At 46.0% G+C, this 11686-nt stretch overlaps 1 protein-coding gene across 1 annotated transcript; it reads right to left on the reverse strand.

Annotated features, from left to right (window-relative positions):
• Positions 1-640: 640 nt before the first annotated feature.
• On the reverse strand, positions 641-6840 carry LOC144933430 (proton-coupled zinc antiporter SLC30A1-like). Its single transcript, XM_078858162.1, has 2 exons — positions 5450-6840; positions 641-3865 (listed from the first exon to the last, which is right to left on the reverse strand). Exons 1-2 carry the CDS (start codon positions 6027-6029, stop codon positions 3006-3008), a joined length of 1440 nt encoding a protein of 479 aa, XP_078714288.1. The 5' UTR covers positions 6030-6840; the 3' UTR covers positions 641-3005.
• Positions 6841-11686: the final 4846 nt, after the last annotated feature.

Consider the following 11686-nt stretch of genomic DNA (forward strand, 5'->3'; position numbering starts at 1 on the left):
GTGCACGACTTAACTTTTTTCCCCAAGATAGATGTTTCAAAATCCGTTTGCCCCTTATTTCCCAGATCAATAAGTTAATATACAGTATGTGTATAGAGTTTTCGTGTAAGGTGCTCAATTATAAACTGGATGTTTCCACAGGAAAAGTAGCCTTTTAAGATGCTGATTTTAAAGTAAACTTCAGCCAATACATTGGCCTACCTAACAGGCTAAAAGCATAAATCTGGTCAATTATGCAGGAAAATGTATAATTACTGTACATTAAATAAAGGATGCACAATGCATTGGGAAATCCAGCCCTGGCATGCTGTAAAATTGCCAGTTTTTGATTGTCACCAGTTCACGTAATCAGCAAATATACCTGTTAATGGTTAATTTCATGAGAGCACATACTGTTGGGTAATTAAACTTTAACAAATGGAAGCATGATCAAATATGGAGTAGAGAATTGGCAGTTTTTTTTTAAATAGCTACACTTGTGCTGATTTGAAAATACACTGCTGCCTGCTTTTGTTGTAGTGCGGTATTCGGTCTAATCTGGACCTTGTAAGATCGAATAATGCATGTACAGCGAAAGGTTTGCTAGTCACTTTTGAGAATACAAAAACGCAATTATTTTAGGGTGGAGTCTAGTTGCACATTGTACAGTATTTACAGGCTTTTTATTTTTCAAATACCTCAATACATGTCTATAATTTTTATTTTGGATTAGCCACCATAGTATTAGGTAACGATACAAACCATGCATCTTCTAAATCAGCCTTAGCTGTTGCAGATGGTGTGCTGAATGTCACGAAATGATATAACAGCATGAAATTACAAGTGGTAATTTTAAAGCGCACTTTAATGAGGTATGAATCTAAAAAGACAAGGTTATAGCGATTGTTTTTAGAAATGGAAAAAGAGCTATACACAAAAATATTATTCAAGAACCAGCTACAAACAGCTAAAGTAGTGTAGACAAATAAAACAATGCCGTTTAAAAAAATTGCATAACATACACAACAATCAGAACACTGAATAGTAAATTTTCACCCAACCACGCAAAATACTAAGAAATAAAAATTATTCAAATACACAATATAGCTGCCACTCGTAAATGAGGGCAAATGTGATTTTTTTTTAATAGTAAAACCGAAGTCCAGCTTTTATGACTATTCACTCAGATGTGTTTGCAGTGAAATCCACAGGAAATCTCCCCTTTTTTTTGTAAAACTTTGCTTTTGCATATTTAGACATATTTATTTCACCACTCACAAAATATACATTTTGATGTGAACGAGGCAAATAAGGCCTCCTCTGTAATCACATTCAAATGTTGACATCAGTGGACCTGGGCCGTTGTACTGATTAGTCCATTACTTGAGATGTTATGCAATGTGCTATATAAGCTGTAATTATTATTACTTTAAAGGGTAGATGTTTTTTTATTCTCTACCTCGCAATTAGCATGCATTCATAAGTGGAAATGTGGCAAGTGCCATTCGTCCAGTTTCAATGGGAGAAAAAGGCAAACGAGCTCAAATAATGCTTTAATTTCTTTAAACGTCATTTAATGGGTAACCGAGTAACACAAACCAATCACGGAATAGGAGGCCAAATAAATAGCGTTATGGAAATATAATCACTGTAAGCAAAAAAAAACATTGTTTGGCCTATATTTAAGTCAACATTAAGTAAACTCCTTTAAAATCCGATTAGCTGAACAATGTAATCGGTACAAATATCAAAGTTAAATGTTTAATGAATAAGAATCCAAACACAAATTTCTTAAGTGAAAATTCAAGTAAAAGAGCAAGTACACAACAATGGTATGTTTTTAATACTATCTTGAAGTTTACAATTGTTGGGTAGACTGAGGGAAACAAAATTCTCTCAAAATGGTGGTTCCCCCACTTTAGTCAATAAAAAAAAAGAATGACCGACACATGGCATAATCACCATTTATCAGAAACACGTCTACTTTTGCTTATGCAAAATTAACTCTTTTTTGGGCAAAAGGTAATGTCATTAACTATTTTTTTTAACGTATAAAAATCGGAGGCAAATATCCAGTTTCCATTGCTATAATTGACTTAATGTTATTTTCAAAATCTAATTTTTGCTCAGGAGAGTACCTGGTTCATAGTCCTAAAAGCTGCATGCACGGTAAAGCTTGCAAAAGCACCAATAGTGCAAGAAGCCTCTAAAGCAATATTAATCACTACTGGCAAGAGGCCTCTGCCACACCACTGCAAGCATAAGCTAAACTTGGTAGAAAACGGATTGTACTTTATGCTACTACTGTTCAAAGACAAACAGCATGGCACAATGTAAGTTTCTGTTCTTAAAAATGAATCAACCGTCACAGCGCGTAATACTGTGACCATTTGCCGTGGTGTTATGCAACTGATGATCCACACTAAAAAGCCAATGTGAACAGAAACATTCTTGAAATGTTACTGTGCACTGCTGGTAATAAAGCGAGCAATAACCCAAACGATGGCATTCAAATGTTATTAGTCAAGTATTCACAAAACTAGTGAAACTGTAACAATGAAACAAAAAAAATCTAAATACAAAGGCAATATATACTTAAATTACAAGTACTCTAATTGCATTGAGTGATGTTTGGAGATCCACAAATGGATACAAGTTGAAGTATGACAAAACACATCACAATTCCTTTGTGCACAGTAGTGACCATTCAGTCACAGTGGAGCTGCGTCTCCCATTTCTGATGAAGTGCCACCCACTTTACCACTCAACTCCCGCAGCGTTCACAACGGCATGAAAAAAACCTTGAAATAGGCTAAACTTGGCATCGTCGAATGAGTTCTGCATTCATACAAATTATCCAAAGGAAAACTTTATAAATATGTGCTCTGCTGATCCTTACCAATATCCTTACCAAATGTATTGTTAATGAATTGGTACAATGCAAAGTTAAGCCTACTCTTCATCATGAACCTGTACATACGTTCACACATAACCAATGGATAAAAGTGACTTTACAAATATACACGTTACATCTGGCTTTCGCTCTCTGTTCCCACTTTATCCTCCACAGAGGCAGGTTTGATGTCAATGCTGATTTCGTCTCCCTCCTTCAGTTCACAGTGCGCAGGTGAATCCCGGTTGGGCTCTGGTGTCTCTCGGATAGTCTCGAGGTTGTTGCCGTTTCCAGGTCCAGACTGCTGCTGTCCGTTCCAGTCACCAGCCATCACTTTACCGGTAGAACAGCAAAGCTTAGGCGCGCACTGCGTTTGGCAGGATAGGTCGCAGAGAGCCATACGCGAACCTGAGAGGCCATCATCTGCAAACTCGGGCTGCACAGTGGTGGCATGAATGCCTTCATTGTGAAAGAAAGCTTTAATAAGCTTTGCAGTCTCCATGTAGGAGGCCGGGCCCTGGCACTTAATGTGCGCCGTCGCGATGATGCGGCTTCCCGCAAGCTGCCACACATGCAGTTCGTGCACCGCTAGCACGCCTTCGATCTTGCGCAGTCGCTCCGTCAACACCCGCACATCGATGTGCTTGGGCACCGTCTGCAAAAGGATCAGTGCCGACTCGCGCAGCAGGGGGAATGTGGTGCCCAAAAGAATGAAAACGATCACCAAACATAAGCTGGGGTCTAAGTAATAGACCCAACAGGATCTTTCTTCGCCAGAAGTGCAGGTATCCTGGAAAAAGTGATACAAAATTGCATTGACCACGACCACCACAGAGCCGAGGGCATCACCCAGCACGTGCAGGAACACACCACGCATATTCATCTGGGAAGCAGACTCCTCTGCCATCTCCAGATCCAGAACGGTCGCCATATCGCCATTCTGCAGGTTGCCGTTGACATGTGGCAAAGGTTCCGAGCACGCCAACTTGACATCTGAACAAGAAAATTAGAGAAATGTTAACACCGGCATTCATCATACCTCACTCTGTAGTCACTAAATAGGTCACCACACTCGATGTGGCATTATATGCGACATACAATATCACTCTTAGAAATGTGTTCTATTTTTGGAAAAAGCTGTGATTGTGAGGACAAACATTTTATATTAAATTTGCTGTACATAAAGTATTTGTTTAAAATGAAATCCAAACTTAGCATATATTAGAAATGCGGTGTAAACATTATGAAAATTAATAATTCTTTATAATTCAAAGACTAGCAGCTTACTTTTAACTCAATTATTCATTCTAAAATATTATTAAATGAAATAGAATATTTAAATTACTTTCATAAATGTTTGTATGAGCCGTGGCAATTGACACCCCGCAATACCTTGCAAATGGATGTTCCATCTGAATGTATTATCCTAAAATATTTTAATGGGAAAAAACCGGGACCACGGCACAGCTTGTTTGCCAAGACCACAAGACATGTGGAACAATGATCAGAAACTGTCACTTAATAATGGCCAACAACAAGCGACATTCTCTCATGAAATGTTTGGAACAACCTCAAAGCAATGGAGCATTTAGAGCATACAGTACTCGACAGGAAGTCGCCACACATCCGGGTGTCAAAGCGACACAGGGATGTTGAGCTCACTTCTCAAAAGCACCACAGCTCAACCGTAACACATTAAAAATCAGAAGATGCAAGGAGACTGTACGCCACGCTGTCAATAAAGCCCAATCACTTTCTGGGTCATGGCCGGCCACCTCATGGATCTCACACACCACCACCATCTAGACGCTCGAACCAATCCTCACCTCGTCTTTATTTTTTCAAATCGTAAATGTGTGTGGGGGCGGGATTCGGCACAAGAGAGGCCTCCTGTTTCCTGCTGCTGTGTGAATATTTAACAGCCTAACGGTTACAGCGAGGGCATTGACGTGAAAGCACGCACTGCTTGGAGCCCCATTCAACTTTCATCGGTGCCACTTTTTGTAACCTGGGCATCGATTCATAATCATAAATAGGCGCTAGGGTAAGGTTGCAATTTGGATTGCTCCTAGTTTGAGCTAGGGTGAGAGGATGAGACTGGTTAAAGCTGAATATGCAGTCGATGTTACGGATATGGCTTAGATAAAGTCTAATACGAGCATGGCCGTTTGTCGTTAATGGTTTTGAACGGTCACTAGGCCACGACACGAACGGCATGCGGGTAAACACCACGAGATGAAGCAGCGTGACATGATAACTGGGTAACGACAAGGTTAACAGGGTGGCAAGATGATTGGCTAAATGGCTGAAAGCGGTGGCGTGGTAACAACGTGACGGGGTTGAGGGGTACCCCGTCATAGGGAACAGGCTGACAAGATGAATTGACAACAGCGTGGCCAGGGGTAACATGGTGACGTGTAACATGGTGACACGGCACATACCATGGTAACAGTACGGTATCGTCACGACGCGACACGGTGACAGGCTGGCATGGTAAACACGACAACAATGCGACAAGGCATGAATGAATGCGTGGTGTGAAAGTGTAACGGTGGGTGCTGGTGGTGGGCTCCGTACCCCCCATGGCGTCTTTGTCGGGGACGATGCGCGTCGCCTGCTCGGCGGCACCCACGGACTGGATGAACTGCGACGTCTCCCCGGGGTTGGCACGCTCCTCGCTCGAGTTCTTCTTCCAGCCATTGCTCTTGCCGTGCCCGTGCCCGTGGCCACCGTGGCTGTGACCGTGTCCGTGACTGTGGCCACGAAAGATGCACAACCCGATGAGGTTGATGAGGAGGCCACCGAGACCCACGCCCAGAACGAGCAGGGGCTGATCGACGCGGCGTGGCTCGGTGAAGCGTTCGATGGCCTCCAGCACGATGGTAAAGCAAAGCGCCGTGAGGAAGACCGCATTTACCAGGGCGCCCATCACCTCGGCGCGGATCCATCCGAACGTGTTCTTGCTCGTGGACTCGGTTCGCTCGGCGAACTTGACGGCCACCAGGGCCACGCAGAGTGCGATCACGTCCGACAGCATGTGGAACGAGTCGGACAGCATGGCGAGCGACTCGGTGATGCGGCTCACCACCAGCTCCACGAAGAAGAAGGCGATGGTGAGCGCCAGCATGCACATCAGGCGAGCTCGGTTCGGATTCATGGTTGCCCCCTCCTTGGTCTTCGTGCTTCACCGATGGAACGGACGACGATCGGATCGGTTGGAGGAGCACACGAGAGACGATGGAGACGATGGAGAGGAATGAAGGCGGTGGAGGAAGAGGACGAAGGTTGCGTTCGTTGTTGCCGCCGCCGCCGCCGCTTCCTGTTCTTCGCTAATCGAGCGGTTCGTGCCGACGGACAACTCCGCCGTGCTGAGCCAAGTCACCCAGATGAAGAGGGACGGACGGACGACGATGAATAACGATCGAGGAAACTTGCTCCAGGCGTTCCTTTGTTGCCGACCTCGCCGGGGCTCGACCGAAACGACGGGCGGGTGACGCCGCCGCCTCCAAAACGAGGCTCAAGCAAGACACAAACAAAGATGACGACGAACACGTAACCGGGTCACGGCGTCCTTTGTTTGCTTTAATTCTTCTTCTTATGCTTCTTGTGTCGCTGCTGCTGCTGCTGCTGTTGTTGCCGCTGCCGCCGCTGCTACTGCCAATGAGGTTCCGGGCGGGGCGGCGATCGCGTTGGGGCCGTGCGCACCGATTTTGCACTCAGCCCGGCCCCGGTGCGCACGGTCCCACGCCGCCGCCGCTGGCTCCTCCTCCTCCTACTCCCTCCTCCTCCTCGACGCCGGCCTCGAGGGCTCTCCTCCTCCTCCTCCGCGTGATCCTTCAGTCACCTCGTTGTTGTTGTTCTTCTTCTTCTCTCACTCTGGTCGTGGTCGTGGTGGTGGTCGCGTCTTCTTGGAACGGTTATCGCCGGTCGAGCGGTCGCCCGTCCGCGCGTGACCCGCACACCCCCGGAAGTCCATATAAGGGCGTGGTGCGTCACGTCCGCCGCACACGTGGTAGACCGTGCCCGGTTAATGTTTTGTGTGTGTGTGTTGGGTCAGGCGGCATTGGCACGAGGTCACTCCGGTGGGGGGGGGGGTCAAATCCAGTCTACCACGCGGTATCAGCACGGTGAAGCGATTTAGGATCACGCCATGGGGTCTGTCACCACAGTCCGCCACGGGTCACACCGTGGGGTCACCACCGTGAACCCCAGTCTATTGCTCACGCCATGGGGTCACCACCGTGAACCTACTGTATTGGTCACGCCATGGGGTCACCACCGTGAACCCACTCAATTCATCATGCCATGGGGTCACCACCGTAAACCTACTGTATTGGTCACGCCATGGGGTCACCACCGTGAACCTACTAAATTGCTCACGCCATGGGGTCACAGCACAGTGAACCCACTCAATTCATCATGCCATGGGGTCACCACCGTGAACCCACTGTATTGCTCACGCCATGATGTCACCACCGTGAACCCCAGTCTATTGCTCACGCCATGGGGTCAGCACAGTGAACCCACTCAATTCATCACGCCATGGGGTCAGCACAGTAAACCCACTCTATTCGTCACGCCATGGGGTCACCACCGTGAACCCACTCTACCCCCTACCTCGTGTTTAACCACGCGCCGCGCCCTGCAAGTGCAGAGTTTCCCTGAGTGAATGACCACGTCAGCATTCACTCCCGAGACCCCTAAAAGCCACAACGTCTCCTTATTGCTTGTTGCGAGGTGACGCAGTTGTCTTAACACTGTTTAATACAGCATGGGGGGGGGGGGGTATTTCCTTCTGCTACTATAATATCGACTGCATGTTGAGATTCGATTCAAGGTCATATTATTTGTCCGATGTATAATGTATTGGAGTTATATTATCTTCATGTAAGTTTTTATTAAACATAACATTGGCATATAGTTGGCTTAAATCGTAAATAGTACCTTCCAGAGTTATTTTCAGCTGTGTTGTGTAAGTGCAACAATAAACAACCTCAGGTGTTTCTCTTTTAGCACCAATTACGACATTCTGAGCTATTCAACTTCTACCTGGAAACCCAGAATATGGTTTTGTCCCGAGGCAAGGAAAGGTGCGTGCTTTGCTTAAAAATAAATGTAATAAATAACCAAGCACCGAGGGACAGAAAGAGAAGCCCATGCTAATCATTGATTTCCAATTTCAAACTACTGAACTGTGTTAAAAAAAACTAAGTGGGTAGGACGCGTCATGGTTAGAAGGGATGATGGCAAATGGTCAGGAATAATGACATCTCGTGGCAGCCAAGGTATGGAATGCGTCGAAGTGGACGTCCATCGGGGAAATGGAGTGATCAAATTAGTTTGTATGCAGGTGGGAGGAGAATTATCACAGAGGATGATCGTCAGAGGACGAGACGACTTGGAGATGCCTTCATCCAGCAGTGGATTAACGAAGTCTGATAATTAAATAATTGCAGTTTACGTGGATTTAAACTATCATGATTGAGCAGTAATGTACATCAGGCAGCAACGTAATCCATATTGCTAGCTTCCAGAACTTTAAATTGCAATCTGTAGAAGAACATCTAGTAAATTGCGTAACCGCTCCTTTCAGGAGTAGCAATTCGAATAGTATTGTATTACAATTATAATCAGTAGTAGGTCATATATACGATGTGGTGCTGTGTTGTGATAATTATTTCAATCGTTACCACGAGTAAACTGCAATTGGGGGCCTATTGCATAGTCATTGTGCGTTCTCAACCCGCAATGACCAGCGTGATTTTAGTCGAAATTCCTCGTGATTGCGGTACATAAACCACAGTTCCCTTGGCCCCGAGTAGCTTCTGATTCTACTTGCCTCCGCGTCAGCTGGATAAGTGTAAGGGCATGCCATGCGAAAAATAACTGATACACGAAGAATCGTGAAGAGATGAATGCCGGGAATTACAATGAAAGACAGAAAGATAAATGTTGATCAAATAACTTACGCTAATCGGATACCTCATATTGACTGTTAAGAAAATTAAGTGGGCTTGGGCAGGATATAGAAAGAAAGATGGCTGATAGAGGATGTGACAGAATGGCAATCAAAAGAGAGAACTTGCCCGAGAATGCGACCACAATCGAGATGGAGGGATCAGATTAGCTCATGTGCAGTAGCGAGATGGATTACGGTGCCCCAAGACCGTGAAGGATGGCGATTATGTGGGAAGACCATCTCTTCATCGCCGTTATCCTAGCTGATTATAATTGTACTACAGTTCATATTACAGCGTGTTTAAAATGTTTTATTATATACATGTACTTTAGCACAGCTTCCAGAACTGTGGTTGAACTTGACTGTTGATGATAATGATCTCCATGGCACTCCCTCTCTTTCAACATCATAATACATATATGGCATACCTCCGTGCTATTACGCCCTTTGTCCGTTTTCACACTAAACGTTATGGAGAGTATTAATTCACTTGTGCCTTCACCTACACAGCACTATAAAATGCAAAGAGATCGCCAGTCATTTACATTTCTTCTTTTGCACTCTTTTCCGGGTTAGATCTGTGTGTGTCCTTCTGGCATCTATAAAATGACTTAATGTGGCAGTATATCTTGCTATGCTCGTGGTGACGTGGCTGAGCAGTAGCGCGTCCTTCCGCTTGTTGCAGACGTTCACAGTTCCAATCCAGCAGCCTCCCTGGTTAATACTGTGGTGTGTATTAACCATTATGATACTACTCGCCATCTGCTTCACTCACAGTGGACGCTAAAGATCCCCAAACGTAATTCGCAAAAGTTGGCCATTGTGTGCTGGCATCAGGGTTTAAATATTTGGAATTAAACACAATAATCATCGCCCCCTACTGGTCACTTGCAAATTTTACTATCCTGGTCTCTTTATTTCTCACCTGGTTAAAGAAAATAAACTTGACTTAAACTTGATGCTTAGGAACCATTTTCATGTCTCCTAAATAAACTCTTTGAGTATCTTACCACTCTGCTGTTTATCTACAACACTGCGCAATTGAATGATTGGTTACTCAAATGAGCATTGCGACCTTCCTCGTTTCCTGTTTACAGCCCTGAGCCAGTGGTGAGAATTCTACATTCCCATCAACCGGGGTGGGTCTTTACAAATGTAATGACAGGGTGCCATCTGTTGACCAGGTGGGGCGTAACTGGGTTAAAGGTAAGAGGCGGGGTCGGTCGGGAAGCTCCGGGAACCTGCTCGAAGGTTCTAGAAGTGGGCGTGGCCAGAGGCGGGGCCGGAGGCGGGGCCATGTCACGCCGGGAAGTATATAAGAGGGACGTGACCGAGGGTTTGGGGGTGTCGTGGGGTTCCGGGTCTTGGCTGCCGTCGCTGTCTCGCCATCATCTCTCTTCATCGTCCAGCCTCGTGGCCGATCTTCTGCACGGCTCCCATCGTCGTCGCTGTATTAGTCAGCCAGCTATATAGTTAGACGCCGACGATGGGGCTGTGTAGATGGATCAGCTATGCGTAGCCGTGTATGTACATTGTCGCCCAGTGATTGTGCCTGTAGAGTGAGAAGTCGCTCACTACACAAAGGACGTCCCCCTCACAGAGTGCTGCTCATTTCATCACACCTGGAGAGATTATGGGCTGCCAACCTTACTCTTGCAAAACGCTCACTCTGAAGCTGTGCCACTGCTCAATTAATCTGCAACATCTACAAGTGACGATTACAGTTTCGATTTCGAGAGCTCCGTACCCCCCTAAGTCATCGTGGTACGCGACGTTGATGGCATCGTCAAACCTTTCCATGAACTTCATTTACTATGGCAGATACCACAGCTGTTGTCACGGTTGCTCTTGAGGGTGCTTATATGTGTGCCCCCCATCCCACCAATCGTATAGCGGGGCCCCCTCTTATTGTGCCAGAATCGTTACTTGTTGGTCGGAAATATTTTTTTTTACGAAAAGATGCACTCCCAAAATAAAGTCGAACACATTTTCACCACTGCAAGTCATCTTTAAGTACTCAACGTGCAAGCGTTGTTTGATGCACTGAAGTGGACTGAATTCAGAGCGCTGCGTAATGTCGGCAGCCTGTAGTCGTGTGGGGCTGTGGGAGCACTTGACGGTTGCTTAGAGGGCTTAGAGAGCTCATATCCTACTCTGCTGCTAATAACCTCTGGGGCCACCCCCTGCGGTCCCTTGCCACACTGAGAGATTTCCTTTTGGGTGCATGGCAGTTAGTGTGTTAAAGTGTACGCCCTTGATGCAATCACCATTACCCCTACACATTCCCACTGGCTATGTTTGAGAGTGTGTGTGTGTACGGAACGGTAGTGTAGTGGTTAGCGCGCTGTTACGAACCTTGGAAGCTGAGTTCGATTCCCGCTCACGGACACCAGTGACGATTATCTGAACCGGTCCTGGGCCTACCCTAGGTCGACTCAACCTCAAATAAGTGCCCGATGTGTAAACATCGCCATTGGGGAGACAAAGACGGTCGGGCGTGGTGCTGGCCACCCACTCCTCTCGTGTGCCGTGCCAGCCTTCAAAGGTGCTCGCTAACAGGGCATTCTGTTAAGACTATATGTGGGATCTTTGTGTGAGACTGTGTATGCATGTGAGGGAAAAAGGGTGATCTGATCTCCAACCCCCACGAACAGGTTTGCTGAGCATTACTTTGAGGTCTTGGGGTAGTGAAAAACCCCCTCAGCTTAAACAATATCACGGGACAAGGTGGGGATGACCCTGCTGAGGCTGCATTGCCTCAAATATTCGACTAAGACTGAAGTAGCCACTCCCTGTGAGTGGTTGGCTGATGTGCCATCTGTTTAAGAAGTGCAAAGAGTGATCGATCCATAAAC

The sequence above is a fragment of the Lampetra fluviatilis genome, chromosome 7 (genome assembly GCF_964198595.1).
Source record: "Lampetra fluviatilis chromosome 7, kcLamFluv1.1, whole genome shotgun sequence".
NCBI lineage: Eukaryota > Metazoa > Chordata > Hyperoartia > Petromyzontiformes > Petromyzontidae > Lampetra > Lampetra fluviatilis.